Here is a 19166-nt window from a genome sequence, read left to right as displayed (position 1 = left end):
TTGATCTTTTGACATTTTGGTATCCTAAACCACCGTTTTTAATCACCTTACGGCCTGCACTGGTTTCAAACCTTGTTTTCACTCTTTTACAACACTCATTTAAGTCAAACTGAAAGGACAGATATAGTTGTGTTTCCAATGTTATATCCATTCATCCATCTGTCACATCACAAGCAAGTGTTTCGACAAAGTTCAATTAGATGATGGGTCTTAAGAAAGCCAAACCAAATAGCTTGTGGACGACACTGCATTCATTACCTTCAGTAAAGACATACTAATATCTGTGACTCTGAAACTATCCAATCACCTGCATTGGGAACATAGACTGTACAAAATATGGACGTAGTATCTGTGACGTCACCCATGTGTTCCTGGGCGCGGTTTTGAAGCCAATCAATGGCGGCAGCCATATTGGAAATGAGGAACTCAACCAGGCATAGTGTGAAGTAAAGAGGCAGAGATTGAGCCTCCTAGCCAACAGCTATGTGTTCCAGACCGGGAGTCAAGTCAGTCATGTCCTTATTTGGGCAAAAACTCGTAATCTTAATATCTTCTGAACCGTCACGTTAGAAAAAAATTCACCCCCCGTACAGTGTGTGCCGATAGAGAAATGAGCCACGTCGGGGTGCTGGTGGCCTAGCGGTCTAAGGGCCCCACATACAGAGGCTATAGTCCTCGTCGCAGAGGTTGTAGGTTCGATTCCAGCCTCAACCACTTACTGCATATCCTCCCCCACTCTCTACTCCCCACATTTCCTGTCCTATCCATAAAGGCAAAAATGCCCCAAAAATATAACTAAAAAAGAAAAAAAAAAAAGAAATGAGCAACGTAGACCTAAGCCATTTTGAACCAGGCTGTAAACATGTTTATTAATCCTGCAAATATCGTCTTTTTTGAATTGGTGTCTATGTGGTTTCCGGTGTTTCTGCAGCCAGCCTCAAGCGGATCCTCGATGTAGTGCAGATTATAACACTTCCGCATGGGCTTCATAGTTTGAGACCGGAGGTTGCCGCTTGGTTTTATCACTCAAAAATTTCTGTTTTAATTTGTTTATGTAGATGTCAAATTTTCATTTTTGTGATGTATTTTTAAATTCAAGTTTATTGGTACCTTTATTTTGTGCTGTTTTGACAAATCAGTTAAAAGATTGTCTGTAATCAATCATGATAACACTGTTATAATTTACTTCCGAAAAAGTCCATACAAAGCGCATGTTGACCTGCCCAGTCGTCCCCCAGCCAACGGTTACTTCCAATGACATCACTGTGCAGCCCCAGAACAAACTCAAGGATCCCCCTGATGTTTGTGCACACAGGGCACGCGAGCGGACCCCTCCCTCTGTCACATGTAGGCTAATGAACAGCAGGCTCGTGCTCTCCATGAAGAAGCCTTTTGGGCCACAAGAACCACGTCTATCCTCCACTTTCTGCTTGAACACACACAAACAAAGGGACACGTCTGGAGTGCTTGGGGCCCAAACCCTGAGGAAGGGCAGATGGTGCCCGGGATCGAGGGCCGCACCCACATTACCATGAGAAAAGAGAGGGACAGAGGCGGGGGAACAGGTACCCTCTCCATGTTTTCCTCTCTGTAGAGATTAAAGAGGGGGTGACTCATTTAGCCAACAAAGTCTGTGCCTCTGATTCGGAACCCAATTAAGAGCATGCTGTCAACTGAACAGCGGAGACAATCGAATCCAAGGGTCCTGGAGCAAAAAAAAGTGCCTGTCTACGGTTGAATGAAAAAAGAGCAGCCATATTTCAGAGTGCTAGTTCATAATATGCTGAGGAAATTTCATTTTGCTTCTGTTATATTGACCCAATGCATTTTTTATTAAAATATTAAGTGTAAATTGAAAATATTAAAGTTATTGTTCCATAAAAAGTGTTTTTAATGAGAGTAGCTGCAGATCCAGCTGCGATTTAAGATATCAGCAGGGTTTCTGTAACTGTTGGATAAAAACAAGGTCGTATAATTGCAATTATTGGTATTGTTATGTTTTCATGCCGGTGGGTGGTTTCATTAGTAACGCGTTGTTTTCATCTGCAAATATCTCAGATTGGAATGAATTGACTTAATGTTGTTTATGTGTGTTAAGCATTAATAGTGAATATACACTGAAAATAAAGAGCATGTTGTTAAAAAAAGTAATCTATTGTCACAGACTTTAAAGAAGTATTACTATTGACTGTTTCTGGATTTAGTAGTCAATGTCCAAGTGTATATTTGTCATGCAACTATTAGTAATTTGGAGAAAGCTGATGTGCCAAAAAAATCAACGCCACAGAGTAAAATGTTTTCAATTAAAATGATTCCATCAGCTTCTCAAAACAAAACCTTTCCAGATGCCTTAAGGGCTGGTAGTGTTTTCTTTTCTTGCCACTGGAGGCATCCTAAACCTAGAAACACAAACAGTCCTGTTGCCTCAGCTGCAGACTCCACAGTGCTGGAGCCCCTCTCAGAGGCGGCTCTGTTGTTCTGACTCATTTTTCAAACACAACCACAATGTGAGGATGTCTCCTATCCATGATATCACTTTTGATCTGCTTTCCCTTCCAAAACATATCAACTTATTCTGCATGCTGAACTGAAACACTTTAAGTTTAAATATGTTGCAATGCAATAATGAAATTAATACCACTGCCACCACACAATGTAATTAAAAAGAGATGAAGAGCAAAAGCAGGGACTGAAAAGCAGCTACAGTTCATCTCTGTAGGTGTACGAAAGCCTATGTACAGATGTACACAGGTTGTGTTAAATGTATATTTGGCTCCCTCTAGTGGTTACTATGAGCACAACAATAATAGTAAGTTATGATATCCCACAGGCTCTGACCACCTTCAGCATTATATCGCTTTACAAGTGCACTGTGTACTACAATGACGAAACAACACTGGGGAAAAAAATACATGACATAATACACCAAGGGCTGTATATGTTACTTTTAATGAATAATGGGGATTTCCATGCGTTTTTTGGAAATCTAATCTGTAACAGATGACTAACAATTTTGCAAGAAAGACAAATTAGAAGACTACTTGGAAAGTCTGATCAGATATGGGATGGCAGCCTGGTTTGGCCGTTTATCTGTTAAATGTAAATCTAAGATTGAAAAACGTTTTAAATGTGCCATGAAAGTGATTGGTAAGAAAAATTACCTGTCCCTTCAAACTATCTTTGGAAATACCGTTGTCAATCAGGCACAAAAGATCTTGAAGGACTCTTCTCATGTTCTGTATTCAGAATATGAATTATTGCCCTCTGGAAGACGGCTCTCCTTCCTCCCTCCCTCACTCTACTCAACAAACAATCTGCACCAACATAATGCTCTTGTATGAGTTTGAGGGTTCACTTACTCTGCACTAATGTTAATATGATATGGCTTTTTACTGCCACATTGGTATCTTATTGTTATTTATTGTATTATTGGTATTGTTGTGTCATTGGTATGCCACAGTGACATGGTTTCTTATCTTGACAGTGGGCATGTTATTGTATGGGGACAATAAAGTTTATCTTATCTTATCTTACTTACTTATGATGCAGACTTTCCAGAATCCAAAGCTGTACTATCTCAAGTCTCTATCCATCTCAAGTTCTGTATCTTCTGAAAGTCTATACAGCTGTATCAATATCAGAAGGTAAAGTTGTGCTACAGATAAAATAATAATAATAATGACAGTAATGATCATTATTAATAAGACTTACATTGCGCTTTTCTAAGTACTCAAAGACGCTTGTATAATTAAACTATTGTTCAACAATCAACCATAACATCCACCCTGGTATCAAACCTCTATAGCCAAATCATTAAAGCTACAAAGCATGGTGTTTTAAAGTTGTGCTCTGTGTTATCTTAATGGTAAGGAATTAAAGGGGATTAACTAATTTGACATTAAAAGGTAGCATAAATAAAACTTTATACCTTAGTGATTATTTGCAGGCCTGTTTAAGAGTTATCCTCTCACTGATACTTCACTGACAAAAACAGGAAAAAGGTTAGTTATGTTTTAGTGCATCTTTATACAAATAGGGAAATTCTACTCTAAATTATAGGCATGGATTAATTAAAAAAGAGGTTCAGATAGATGTATATCAAATTCTGGTGTTTGCCATTTTTTAATCTCTTGAATGGCTATTTTGTTCAACCATTTAAGATCATTTACAACATATATGCCACTTAACAAGAACACACTGCTAAGTAAGCATAGCTCTGCACAAAGACCATAGCTTATATAGATGAAATGATATTTATATTTGCTGTTAAGGGATAAAATTGTCACCATAAGGATAGATTGAGATCACAAAGACAATCAGATGTCATATGGGAAAAATAAAAACTCTGAGTCATTCATAGATTTTTTTTTGGCTCAAGCAGCTCTCACCACTTTGCTAACACAACTGTGGCAGCCTGTGTTTTCAAACACTGGCTTTTATCAAACCCTGTCATTGACTGCAATGTTGTGGTGAACAACCACAATTATGTGGAGATGAAAGTGACAAGAGGCCGCCTTGCTACCTCAGCAAACTTTTCTCTTAGTTCACACTCAAGACTGTAATTTCAGGCTAACTCTAGACACTGGTCAGAAAGCAATGACAGGGTGAGCAGGCCTACCTTGTAGTTTGTTGCCTTGAACTTGATTGTGAAGGTGCCATCAAAACCAAATTACAATCGACTGGGTTGAGGATTGTTGCCATCTCTCTGATGCTGTGGGGGGAAAAAGACCAAGATGTCAATGGATACAAGCGACTTAAAGCAACATCAATATTTTGACTTGTGTCATTCACCTCAACTTTACATCAATCACTGATGCACCTATGCAGAGAGAAGATGTGTGTAAAGATGATGATTCACTTTTAAGAAGGATATAGCCTTGAACACATTTATTTAGAAATTCTGCTGTTTACAACTATATCAGAGGCCTTTGTGTGGGGATGAATGTGTAGCCTCCTTGTAAAGGATCTGAGTAGGACTGCAGTGAAATATGGTTAAAGGAATTTTCTACAATAAAGATTGAGATCAGGATTAAATAATAAAATGTTCCTGATTGTCAGAAATGTAATTTCCTTACAATCAAAACCTCTAAACATTAGCTGATTGTAGGATATTTAAATGTAGGCCTACAGATATGAATGTGTCTCTAATAAATTCTATACTATAGTATGTGGCTTTACAGAATGGAGACAATTTATCAGTTAGTCAATTTATGAATTAAATTTTGCGGAAGAGGATTAGGGCCACTGAAAAATGTTAAATAAAACTAAGGGCAATTATATATTTTGTATTATTATTCTGAGAAAAAAAAGTCCGAATTCTGAGAACAATCTCATAATGCTGACTTTAACCTCAGAATTCTGACTTTTTTCTCAGAATTCTGACTTTAATCTCAGAGTTCTGACTTTCATCTCAGAATTTTGACTTTAAACTCAGAATTCTAACTTTAATCTCAGATTTCTGACTTTAATCTCAGAGTTCTAACTTTAATCTTAGACCTCTAACTTTAATATCAGAGTTCTGAATTTATTCTCAGAATTCTGACTTTTATCTCTTCATTCTGACTTTATTCACAGAATTCTGACTTTAATTTCAAAATTTAACTTTAATCTCAGAATTCTGACTTTTATCCCGGGATTCTGACTTTAATCTCATAATTCTGACTTTTTTTCTCATCATAATAATAATACAAAAATATTTTGTACCTTAATTTTTTTTTTTCCTTTGGTCCTAATCCTCTTCCCTAAAATTTGACTGTCAACACATTTGATTTAAACTGCTTGTTTAACTGCCAAGTCATTTATCAAGTGTCTAAGGCTTCAAAATGTTAGCAGTTGAAACTTCTGTTTTATGCTGTATAATTGTCTTTTCTGGAACCTTTTACTCCTTCCTCTGAAAAACCTACAAAACAATCACTTTTGATCAAGTTCTGATGAATCAATGAGTCTGATCGATTAATGAATCGACCAGAGAATGAGCTGTAGATCTGCAGACCTAGTGACAACCAGCATGGTGAGGCTCCTGATAATCTCCCAGTGAAGGAGTTCTTCTCCTCCCAGTCACAGATCTCCGCCCCAGTCATCTCAAGCTGCTGCTGCTGCTGCTCGGAGCCCGGATGCGCCGCCATGCCGACTCTTTCAGCGAATCATGGAATCATTTATTCCCCAACCTGCCTGACACTGCGCGATAGGAGTTGACTGAAGAAGTCACGGAGACAGTTTGGAGGGTGGAGGAGCCCGTAGCCGCGGACAGACTCGCACGGAATCCCCGCGCTGTTTTCCCCGTGTGTGTTTACGTCGCCTGACTCCGTGGTGTTGATGTAGGGACACTTGTGTGCTAGGCTAACGTTAGCTCGAGTGTGGAGAGAGGTAGTGACAGTCCGGCCGGAGGCGGGGAGAGAGCCGAGAGCCGAGAGGTGAGACTGTTACTTTGATGCTGACTACACTGTTGACTCTACGCGGAGAGGTAGACATCTGGTACATAGTATCACTTCCATACATGTGACTCACGGTTTCAGGAGGGGTTCAGGCAGCAGCAGAACGAGGTGGGTACTTCACTGTTTGTCTAATAACGTGTTTTTGGAGCCGAACGTTGAGTCGACGTATGGCCCACGATACAGCAGCTAGGAGCTAGCCTGCTAACTAGATCACTGTCCAACACAGGAGGGACCCCGAAACTTTTCAAGTCAGGTACCCCAGACTGGAGTCACCTCACATGCAAGACCCTCAAATCTGATATTTTACTTTAAGTCTTAAAACGTATGGTTTTGGTTGTATGAATATTCAGAACAGATAAAGGAAAGTAAACATGAACAATCACACTTCAAAACACTAAAGACTCCTGTGATATTTCACATGCATGTGCAATACTAATGCTAAAAACAAATTTTTGTTTATTGTTTATTTATTTGCACAATTAAAAGAAAATACACACCAAAAAAAGAGCAAAGGGAAATAATATACTGTGCAGGAAGAGGCAGAAAACTCAGAGCTTATTTGAAGCCTCCACCCAAATAGTGTTCTAATATCAAAAAATACTAAATTGTTTATACTAAATACTAGATTTTATTATCATGTTTGTTTGTTTTATTTTTTTTATTTATTTGTGCTTTTGTTTATTTTCATTATCACTATTTTGTTGCAATTTTATTTGTCTATTATTATTATTATTTTTATATATTTATTTTTCAGTTTGCTGACTGAAGCAGATACACAATTGTTTCTGTTTGGTGCATTTATGAATATCTGTAAATGTATGAATGTTGAAAAAAGATGAAAAAAGCAATAAAATTGTAAATCAAATCAAATTGACATATAAAGACAATAGTTGATACTAAAAATAAAATGAAATAAGAATATACAAAATTAACAACTAATATAAATACAGTTATTACATCAACAGAATTCAAAAGTACAAAATAGGAATATGATGTGTTAGGACACCTGTTTATGAATATGTGGTTGAGCATGATGAGTATAATTAAGTAACAGTGGTTTAAAGTTTTTTTCAAGCATCCTTTATAACATTTTAAAGATAAACAGTTTTTCGCCACATTGGAATAAATATTCCAGAATTTGCTGCCTCTGAAACTTATTGAGAATTGACTTCTACAGGTAAAACATTCAGGAGGATGAAGACATAAAGTTTGGCGAGTTGAGTAAGAGTGGACCTGTGAATTTAATTTAAAGTAAAATTCGAAGTGATCCGGGATATTCCCTTCACGTTGTATTTTATACCAAAAAACACACATTTGAAAGATATTGATGTTATAGATATTAAGAAGCTGGAGTTTCTGAAACAAAGGAGCACATACATCAATATCCATGTGCAATATTGTAATTTATTCCATAATGTATTTTTTTATTATATTCATCTACATGTGTGCACTGGCTCAGGCTAATTTAACGTATCAGAATCAGCTTTACTGGCCAGGTATGCTAGAACACACAAGGAATTTGTCTTTGGTAAACTGTGCTCTCTTTGTACAAAGGCATGAGAATAAGGCATACAAATATAAATATAATAATAATAATAACATCAACTATAAACACAAAAGAATAACAAATGGGCATGAGTAATATAGGCTAAAAATAATATATGATAATAGGGCAGTGGTGAGTAGTGCAGAGATGCTGACGTGAACGTGGGGTAGTTTTACATTAAAAAGGATATATAGGTGATAGTTAAATAATAAAATAAATATGTTAATTTAACATGCTCCATTAGGATACTGTTGTATCAGTTCTGTGGACAGTGGTATCATATTTGTTCAATTTAACAAAGTATGCTATTAAAGCATTCAATTCAGATGCTTGTGATCGATCTGAGACGATTTCACAGGCTCATTTATTATGGCTAATTGCAATTATATCATCCGAAAGAAATAGAAATGACAATTCAATTCTGACTCTAGCCCCAAAGTGAAAATTATATTTAATGATATTCTAATATGGAGGTTTCTGTATCTCACAATGATAGAATGGACTTATGTCTGAACACTTTATTGATATTGAATCATAATTATTACATTTGCACATCAATACATGATTACAGTGCTAGTTATTTCTGCAATGTGAACACCTTGCTTTGTGTAGCATTGTCCCTATTACTTAAAAAGATTTACATAATGAAATATTTCAAATGTACAAACAAGGAAATCTTTTTTGTCATTCTCAGATCCATCAAGATTTCCATGTCTGCATCAGCTCTGCAAACCAGAAGAGATGTCTGTTGATGAGGATACTGTAAAAACTGGCAGTCCACAGGCCACCTCCACGTCACCTCTGCAGCTCTCAGAATGCACCGGAGGTTACAGTGATATATCCGTCATGGTGGAAGGTACTGCAGCCACCCCTGATTTTGATGCTGCTGCCTGCCCTGTCATAGGCAGTGCAGCCTCACCGAAACACACCAGCACGACTGATGCTCTTACTCAATCAGACAGTGCGGGACAGAGAGCCAGAGGGAACGAGAATAACTTCAACCGCAGGAACAGCTTTCATCATTCCAAGCAACAACAACAACAGACAAAGCTCACAAAGCGCCGCAACACAGCCAACTCCAGCTTCAAGCATCCAACATCTGGCAAGAGGAGACGGAGGGCCAACTCTGAGAGTGACTCTGTCCTGCCTAGCAACTTCCTCCTGGGTGGGAACATTTTTGACCCGCTAAATCTCAACAGCCTCCTGGATGAGGAGGTCAACAAGGCGCTGAATGCAGAGACGCCCAAATCCTCCCCACTGCCAGCGAAGAGCCGCGACCCCGTGGAGATCCTCATCCCCAGAGACATTACAGATCCACTGAACCTAAACAGTGGGATAGCAGATAGCAGCTTTTTGGTATCCCCCTTCAAGAGTGGTGGCAAGAGGAGACACCGCAACAGACACCATGGCGGAGGTGGAGTAGGCGGTGGTGGGATCTCAGCCACACAGATGAACCTCTCCGAATCAGGAAAAAGTGAATTCAAAGCTTGCACCTCTGCACCTGGCACCTCTGCACCTGGCACCTCTGCACCTGGCACCTCTGCACCACTTCAAGGTGTGTTAGCATCGTGTTCTGCACTTGATACCTCCAAAGAGTCCAACAGCTTCTCCAGTGCGACAGGGGACTCCCATGAGCTCTCAGCTGACAACTCAGGCAGCTGCAAGGAGGAGATAACATTGCTATCTCTGGATGATCCCACTTCCTTTGCATCAGGGGGAGCAAACCAGCAGACAAGCAGACGCAAGCGTAGACGCAACTCTGGCAAAGCTGAGCCCCCGCTGACCCATTCTACACCGATTGGAAAGTCAGGAACAGGAGAGAGGAGTTATGGTTCAGGAGGGGCGAGAAATTCTCAGTCCTTCCATACACCAAGGAGTAGCGGTCCCAGGACGGGGCCAGGAGGATGGTCACACCAGCAGCCCCACAACCAGGGAAATCAGCAGCATCAGAAGAAGAAGTTCCAGTATGGAAACTACAACAAGTATTATGGTTACCGCAACCCAGGGTCTAACGAAGACCCACGAATACGTGTGCTTCGTCCAGAGTGGTTTGAAGGTAAAGAAGTTCTGGATTTAGGTTGCAACTCAGGCCACTTAACTCTCTACATTGCCAAAATGCTAAGACCTACCCGCATACTGGGCCTGGATATTGATAACAGTCTGGTCCATGCAGCCCGCAAGAACATCAGACATTATTTGTCTGAACTGCAGACCCAAGAGGCCAGGCGGGCAGTCAAGGGCACCAAACAGGAGGAGAAGAATGGAGACGAGAGCGAGACTGGCAAAGACGAGAAGCACAATGAAGCCGAGAGCAGGGATGAAAATGGGAGAGCAGTGAAAGGAGAAAGTGGCCCTGCAGAGGCTGTAAATGACAATGACTGCTGTCACACAGATGAGACAGGGACCCAGAGGCAGGACAGCAAAACAGAGGGAGTGGAGCAGGGAGATTTTGATTCACCCCCCGCTGATGACTCTGTGCACTGCTCTTTTCCCGTTTCCCTGCGGATCTCCAGGGGGCCCATCGCTGCACCTCCACTCACAGAAACATCCTCCACACAGCCGGGGGAGTTCCCCTCAAATGTGTCCTTTGTCAAGGTAAGACCACACTCTCTGTGTGTGGACGTTTGGTCCCAGCATGGAAGAGATATCCGCGTTATCCCATCATGGGAGCCTAGATTAAATCAGTATTTCACAATCGGGCACCTGCTGTGCAGTCTAGGTGTCTTATACATTCATTAAGATAGCATGTTGTGAAGATACTGGCCTGAAACATTTTCAAATGTATCCCAATCCTTTGCGAGGAATGAGGAGGGATGGTTCAGGAAATACTCTGAGGTCTGTCTGTCTTCACAAGAAGACTTGATATAAATCGTGCACCCACTTACTCTCCCTGGAACATCAGCACGATAATGAACTGCGCTCTAAATTAGGGATGTCATTGTCACAGCACAGTCATTTCTACCAAAGTATTCAGGCTGCACCTTGTGACTCACATGGACATTAATATGGAATTAACCATGATGAAGGATAGCGGCTTAAATTTGGTCACAAAGATAACATTGTAATCTGATGAAAGTGTGCAGGATCAGATGTATTTATTGAAAAGTTTCAACAATGTAGGAAGTGTTAAGATTTGTTTATTGTTCTGTTTAACAAAAGCCACCGTTGGGTCTGCTCACTTCTGAGATAAGATCTTTAAAGCAATTATATTGGCCTGTTTAGTTCAAGGTTTATGTTTCCTCTAACAAGGAAGCACGTGTGCCAGTTTCATCTTGTGATTGATGAACAACCCTTGTTCACACTGGGATTGCGGAGGGAATTTCCACTTGTTTTTCCATACTTACAGTGTCTCACAAAAGTGAGTACACCCCTCACATTTCTGCAAATATTTAATTATATCTATTCATGGGACCACACTGCAGAAATGACACTTTGATACAATGTAAAGAAGCCAGTGTACAGCTTGTATAACAGTGTACATTTACTGTCCCCTCAAAATAACTCAACACACAGCCATTAATGTCTAAACCATCGGCAACAAAAGTGAGTACACCCCTAAGTGAAAATGTCCAAATTGGGCCCAAAGTGTCAATATTTTGTGTGACCACCATTATTTTCCAGCACTGCCTTAACCCTCTTGGGCATGGAGTTCACCAGAGCTTCACAGGTTGCCACTGGAATCCTCTTCCACTCCTCCATGACAACATCACGGAGCTGGTGGATGTTAGAGACCTTGCGCTCCTCCACCTTCCGTTGGAGGATGCCCCACAGATGCTCAATAGGGTTTAGGTCTGGAGGATTGCTTGGCCACTCCATCACTTTTACCCTTAGCTTCTTTAGCAAGGCAGTAGCCGTCTTGGAGGTGTGTTTGGGGTCGTTAACATGTTGGAATACTGCTCTGTGGCCCAGTTTCCGAAGGGAGGGGATCATGCTCTACTTCAGTATGTCACAGGACATGTTGGCATTTATGGTTCCCTCAATGAACTGTTGCTCCCCGGTGCCGGCAGCACTTATGCAGACCCAGACCATGACACTCCCACCCCCATGCTTGACTGTAGGCAAGACACACTTATCTTTGTACTCTTCACCTGGTTGCTGCCACATACGCTTGACACCATCTGAACCAAATAAGTTTGACATTTGACATTTTCACTTAGGGGTGTACTCACTTTTGTTGCCAGTGGTATAGACATCGCGACTGTGTTGAGTTATTTTGAGTTATACGAGCTATACAGTGACTACTTTACATTGTATCAAAGTTTCATCAAAGTGTTGTCCCATGAAAAGATGTAATAAAATATTTGCAGAATTGTGAGGGGTGTTCTCACTTTTGTGAGATACTGTACGTCTTTGTATCTGTTATCAACCAGAGGCTCACTGTCCTCTGAAGCTGCCAGTCATTAATGGAAGTCCCTCCTTTCACCAGTCCGATGTTGCGATGTGGCTGGAACCATTTCCCATGGCATCAGAGCCACCCTTGGACGAGAACCTACCAAATATTACAACAGCTTTTTCTATTAATATAAAGGATTTTTATGGAGAGTTTTTTTTTAAATTCAGAATTCTATCAAGGCTTCAGGCCTTACAGGCTTTGTGTGGGCAGCTGCATAAATTGGTTGGATGAAGAAACCCAAGTGTTTCTGAATGAAATCAATAACCGCCTCCTCCCTGCTATGAGCATTAGAGCTAATGGCAGAGCAGCACAGAGCTTATCCTGTAAATGAGTGGAAAGCTTTAAGAACAGCGCTTGAGCCTCCTCAGCCTGCACAACACAAGATTGATTTAAGGGGGAAATGTCAGGCTGCCTTCTATTTGTTTGACAAACAGTGCAGGCATTAGAAGGTGGATATATTAAATAAAAGATCACGGATGTTTTTTATTTGTACGCCTTATATATTTCAATGATTAAGAGAACAATCTTTGTCACCTTCCTTTAACCTTCCTGGATATGTGTGATAGAACTAAGCCTGCCCTGATTGCATCTCAACTTTCAGATCAGAGCATATCTCTGCATTTTTTAACTGATTGGGAATCAGCAATTTGAGTCGATCACCTCAGGTCGATCTGTTGTAAACTGAGCGCAATTTGCAGCAGATCGCAAACGTGCAAGTAACTTCGCATTAGCAACCCTGTGGCTAAAATGTCAGCAGTGTGGAAATGTTTTAAACTAGAAAACAAAAACAGCCCAACAGCAATTTAAAAAAATATGCAACACAATTATTTGCAGTAGCAGTAGAGCTGCGTTCAATACAACCAATTTAATACAACTTACTGGAAGCAAAAGAGGAAACGACTGCAACAAACTGGACTTTTAAAGGATTTTTAAAAATCATGATAGAGGGCAAACAAAAGCTGATACTTAAATACAACACATTTCAGGGATTCCTTACACCTGTGCAGTTCCGGGTATACTCAACTCAACTTTATTTATAGAGCACCTTTCATACATTAAAAACATGCACCCCAAAGTGCTTCACAGAATAACAGAGACAGAAAACAACAGCAATGGTAAATTATAAAAGGCATGATTATAAATAAAATACTTCAAAATAAAATAAAATCAATACAGTAAAATTAATCAAATAAATAATAGTGGAAAGAAAAGTTAAAAATAAGGTAGCGTTAACAGATCAGATGAATACAAGAAATAAATAGATAAATAATTAATTAATTTTTACAAATAAGATAAATAAATGTTAAAACAATCATTAAAATAATAATTTAAATAATAATTTTGAATAATAATAATAATAATATTGCAGTCCAGGGGTAAAAATAAATTAATCCAAATTAAAAGCTAGATTAAAAATGTAAATCTTGAGTTTACTTTTAAAAACACCCAGAGAGCTTGCCGTTTAATGTCCAGAGGCAGAGAGTTCCAAAGCTTAGGGGTGTAAAAACAGAAAGCTCTCTGGCCGGTGTTTGTGTGAGACACACGAGGAACATTTAAAAGGGAAGCATTCGAGGACCTAAGTGATCAGGCTGGAACATAAAATGACAGGAGATCAGTGATGTATGGGTATAGTGCATAAAGATTGTGTTCAGATCAAGAAGTCTCACTCTCCATTGCTGTTTAAAGGAAATATTTTCTGTTTTTATGACGTGTTACAATGATTAAATAACACACCCCAGATGTTTTTCCTCAACTTGGTACTTCCATCCTCTGTTTACTTTCTTAACATGAAGAAATGATTATGCAAATTAACCCATGCTTGTTTAATAGTGTCATACCTCGCAGTCATGTCGAACAAATGTCACATTCTGTAGCCTCAGTATTGAAACATTTTTGCCGTCTGTCTTTTTTTTCCCAGACACTAAAATGCCCAAAGACTCAAATTCACTTGACTTATTTTGAGTGAAAAATGGTGCCACAAACCAAAGCATGTCTTCTTATTGGTGAAGAAGGAGCTAGCTGAATGCAAATTTGACATTTAACTTGATTAGAAACACGCCGATTATCACAACAAGCTCCTTCCAGGCCTTCTGAATTCAAGTTTTATAATGATCTTGTACTATTTGAAAGTCAAGTGGTTTCACAGAGTAGCAGGAAAGGTTGCAGGGCATCCCTCTTTGATAGCTCAAATCTTCGTATGAGAAGGAGTGGAAGACAACTTGGTGTTTTATCATTATTAACAGAGCCAGAGGTTCAGTGTCACACAACTGTTGTTCACCTGCAGCAAAGGGTTTGTGTGGTATGCAAGGGATGATTTGTATTTGGAGCTGCACGTCACTGCACTCTGCTGTCAGATTAAAAAAACTGTTTGATGAATATGATTCCAAATGTGTTCCCCAGACTGTCAGGTGTTGTGGCGTCTCAAATGTTTCTCATATCAGCAAGTCTCTACTTTGTTACATTCATAGCACTAATGCCCATACCCCTCCTCCTTTAGGCCAATTATGTCCTGGACAACGATAATCTTCTTGTGACTCAGCGGCCGGAGTACGACGTGATCCTGTGCCTGAGCGTTAGCAAGTGGGTTCACCTGAACTGGGGAGACAGCGGCCTGAAGCGGCTCTTTAAGAGGGTCCACAGACATCTCCGTCCGGGAGGCTTGTTCATCCTGGAGCCACAGCCCTGGGAGTCCTACGTGAGGAGGAAGAAGCTGACGGTAAGAAACTGTGCTGACGGAGCTATTGTGACACAAAAGAAACACCCTGTGTTACGGCCCTTTTCCACCGGCCCGTCTTAGCCCTACTCTACTCAACTTGACTTGACTCTACTCGGTTTGTGTTGCGTTTCCACGGGCGTGGTACCTCTTGTCAGATACCAGTTTTTCGTACCTGCTCTGCTCTGGTTCCAAGCGAGCTGAGCCGATACTAAAGGCCAAATTCCACCAGATCCGTGTCCGGTCCGCCACAATCCATCACAGCATTGGATCTGATAGGTTTCTATTCTAGTCAATCTGTTACTCCCCACTGGATCCACTCCGTTGCGTTCAAGCTGCATCTCTGAGCCGGCAGGTCGGAACGCAATGGATCAGATACGCAAGACTTCTATTTTTGCCGGATGCCAGAGCGCAACGCATCAAATCAGCACAGAGCAGATGGAGCGGGACAGGAAGTCAGGCACCAAAACAAAATTAAAACATCCGGTTAATTTCAGAATTAAACACTGTGTTATTGTTAGATCGTTTTTAGCTTAACTATGACAAAAACAATATCATTTAGAGCGGAGGCCTGGAGCCAACAGGTCAGAGGTTTTCAGAGGCTGATAAAGACAACATGGATGAGGAGTGGAGGAGGAGAATCCTTGATTCAGTGATTGCCGTGGCAAAACCTCGGTCACATGACTACAGCTGTCTGGCGGTCCTGCTCCGTGCTGCATTCCGAAGACGCAACCGCTGGGTGGTGATGGACGAGAGAGCACGGAGCTTGACCGCAGGGGATCGGAGACGGACCGGACACGGATCTGGTGGAAGTTCTGTGTAAAAGGTGACGTTGACGGCCTGCCGTCCACTGATTGGTAAGAGAATGTCGTCATTGAAGAGTCATGAGCGCGACGCTCAACACAGGAATCAAACCCGTGTTTTTGTGTCGCCTTCAAAATGACGTGAACGCAGTTTCACGCAGCAGTGTTATGACGACTCCACCCACAGTGAGTCGGTACTCGGGCTGGTGGAAAAGGTACCCAAACCAACTAGAGTCGAGTCAAGTAGAGCCGAGCCGAGTCGAGTCGAGTAGGGCTGGTACTGTGTAATGGAAAAGGGCCATTACTTACTTTAAATTTTGGTGTGATGAGGTGTAATGAATGAAAATGTGCTTCTCCTTTTATTTGCAGGATAATATTAACAGGCATTATCACAGCATCCGCCTCAGACCTGATCAGTTTTCATCATACCTTACAAACGAGGTGGGCTTCACCAGTTTTGAGTACCTTGGAGCCCCCAAGTGTTCAATTAGAGGTAATGTAATGAATTGCCAGAACAAACCTATACACTTGATAATGTCCACCTCTGCTGCTTGATGTTCAACTGTTCTTTCCATCCCAACAGGTTTTCAGAGGCCAATCTACTTATTTCACAAATGACCGCTCCTGCCTTGATGATCATTGAATGTGAGTAGCCTGAATCACCAACCAGACAAACAAGCCAGTCAGCTGCCCTGGACTGCTAGGAGTCATCTGACTCCTTCACGGTTTCTCCAGCTACTCAGACGCTGAAGATGAAATTCAGAGAGGGGAACGGGACCAGAAGCGGGGGGGGGGGATCCTTTTGTATGGACACGCTTATCAAATCACAGAACCCTCTGTGACTACAGATTCTTAAAGAACAACAGAATAAACTCAGACAGGACTCCACAATGTCTGAACATGACAGTCTGACCTGCCTGCAGAGGAGGTGCTCACCTGATCTTACCATTTCCTTGGACTATCCTAGTGCTAATGATGCCCCAGTTTTGGCCATAACATGTGTTTGAATATCTTCGGCCACATATCTCTACTTTCATAACTCTGCTCCGTGCCACCATATCACCATATATTAAACATGTTAAGGTGGGGAGATAGGGCAGACTTTTCCAATTGACCGCCACCTCTAAGCTGCAGGGTATCATTAAAAACAAAGCCATCGTCTGATTATACTGTCACAAAAGCAGCACCAATGTGAAGGTGATCCATTTCATGCAGTTAATGAAGCCTCATGGTGCAGATTACACTGCAGCAAGTGATGGCAAAGATATCAAGACTTATCCTTGAATCCTGGTGTGAAGGACATAAACATGCACATATTTTAGTGAATTTAAAACAGCCAAATAAATCACATCAGCCAAAGATTCTGAAAGTAAAAGCTGATGTTTTTTTTGTACTATCTCCCCACCCTGATAGTGTTTTCATTATTTTGCAAAATAGGCCAAAGAGCTGAATGAACTCTAATCTGTGACTGAGCTGTGAGAATTTAGTCCACGTTTTTAAATTGTACTATATGAAAGCTCTTAAATTGCACAAACCTGAGGCCCTATGAAGTGACAAGTGTCTTGAATGAGTGATAAAGAGAGTAATGCACAATGAGGAAATCCATTCAAAACAGCACAGACAAGTATCCAGTGATAATGAATGCTTAACCAGTGCATCACGAAGACGTCCTTTTTTCGAAAAAAAAAACCTCTGTTCTGTACATGTTTCTATCATAAAGGACAATTAAGCCATCAAATATAAAATGTTGTCATTAAAAGTAAAAAGAGTTCTTATTTTGAGCACGCCCTGTAACATTGAACAGTCTACATTAGAAATCTTAAATCCCAGAGTGAAAATTGAAACATCACATTTTCAGGAAAGGAAAGTTTTGGCTGTTTTGAATGCAAACTTTCTTTGACATGTCATGAGTGTTAGTTTAGATAGTTTGAGCCGTTCTAGAGGCAACAAATCACTTCATGGGTTCTCTAAGCCTTACTGATGCTCCATCCTAATGGTAGGGGGCACATTTGAGCTGTGGTGACACTCAGGTGTGAGCTCAGCTCTAAATAATTCAGCACAGAGACCACAAGGACTATTTTGCAAGGTAGATCTGTAGCATGCAGTGATGTGTTTTTTTTTTCTAATGACAGTTAAGCCATAGCCCTACTTAATGTATTGTCAAAAAATGTCCTTCATGAGGTGCTGACTGAGACACTAATTAAGAGTGCATTGAAAATAGAGAGCCTGTTATTGAAGCATTTTAATGACTCTGACACATGCATTGTTTTGAGTGGGTTAATCAAAACTACTGAAAAGGCGCTAATTTGAACAGCAGCTAAATCATTTTCTAGCTCTTCAGTAAGACTTAACTTCTGTAAGAGTGCAACATTTACATCAGTGAAAATGATTTGTGTCTAAAATGACGGAAAAGCAGCCACATGACTCTTTTTAATGACAATATGCTGTTTGTTTGGAATTACTGCCAAAATGTTTGAAGGGTCTTTTCTGCTCTTGAATTTCACAAAATATCCTGTCAACATCTCAGTCTTAATCCTCATGAGGACTCTTATGAGTTTTTGGCAATTTGTCTTTGTGATTGTAACTTTATAAGATTGCACTGACACCGCTAATCAACAACGTTTCATTTTAAGTGGCTGGGACAGAAAAAAGTCCCCATTCTGTGACTGGTTCATGTCTATCATTCAGCATACTAGGGTAGGAGATGATGACAAAGATAGGTGATACTGTGTTTCTGTTTTAGTAAATGATCAATGTAAATATGTTTGAAATTTTTTCTTTAACTGTTGTCGATATTAGGTTTATAACTGCTTTTGTCATTTTCAAGTGAATTTTTCTTTTTGTCTTGTTTTCAAATTTTTTGCTGCCAAGTTGTGAGTGAGTCACAGGTCAGAGTTTTGGTCCCAAAACGGGCCACTAATCCAGCTCTGTATCAAGATACGAATGTGTACATTTCAAAGCTCTGATGTGTTTGATTTGTTCTGTCCTGGCAGGCAAATGGATTGTTAAATTTGCTCTTTATTTTTTTATAAACTGTTTGAAAGGAGTGTCGTTGTCAGTGCACTCTCATTTCACTTCATTTGATACATCATAGACATTTAGAAGTTCTTCGTAATAGAAACTTTTCAACATTTTCTTAACGTCAAACTTTTTATATGTTGTGGAACACTGATTATCCTATAAAATGAAGCTTCAGGTTGAAATCTGTCAGCCCGTCAAACACACGACATAGGGCACCAACCACACCTCTCCTCTAAGCTCAGACAATCTGACTCTC

General features: G+C 40.3%; 2 protein-coding genes across 3 annotated transcripts in view; one reads left to right on the top strand and one right to left on the bottom strand.

Moving 5' to 3' along the window:
• LOC117812390 (serine/threonine-protein kinase PAK 3) overlaps positions 1-6569 on the bottom strand; it is a 55060-nt gene extending 48491 nt beyond the window's left edge. Inside the window, exons 1-2 of the mRNA XM_034683112.1 lie at positions 5993-6569; positions 4619-4711 (exon numbers count right to left, since the gene is read on the bottom strand). The gene's annotated coding sequence lies outside the window, so the exon portion shown is untranslated. The remainder of the gene's footprint in view (positions 1-4618; positions 4712-5992) is intronic.
• mepce (methylphosphate capping enzyme) lies at positions 5911-18936 on the top strand. 2 transcript variants are annotated; one of them, XM_034683107.1, is made up of 5 exons: positions 5911-6413; positions 8675-10575; positions 14871-15089; positions 16259-16382; positions 16473-18936. In XM_034683107.1, exons 2-5 carry the CDS (start codon positions 8722-8724, stop codon positions 16505-16507), a joined length of 2232 nt encoding a protein of 743 aa, XP_034538998.1. In that variant the 5' UTR covers positions 5911-6413; positions 8675-8721; the 3' UTR covers positions 16508-18936. The 2 variants fall into 2 exon arrangements, with proteins under 2 accessions (XP_034538998.1, XP_034538999.1); XM_034683108.1 differs by having other exon boundaries at positions 5911-6542.
• Positions 18937-19166: the final 230 nt, after the last annotated feature.

This window comes from Notolabrus celidotus, chromosome 5 (genome assembly GCF_009762535.1).
Source record: "Notolabrus celidotus isolate fNotCel1 chromosome 5, fNotCel1.pri, whole genome shotgun sequence".
NCBI lineage: Eukaryota > Metazoa > Chordata > Actinopteri > Labriformes > Labridae > Notolabrus > Notolabrus celidotus.
This window is presented reverse-complemented; position numbering and strand designations above follow the sequence as displayed.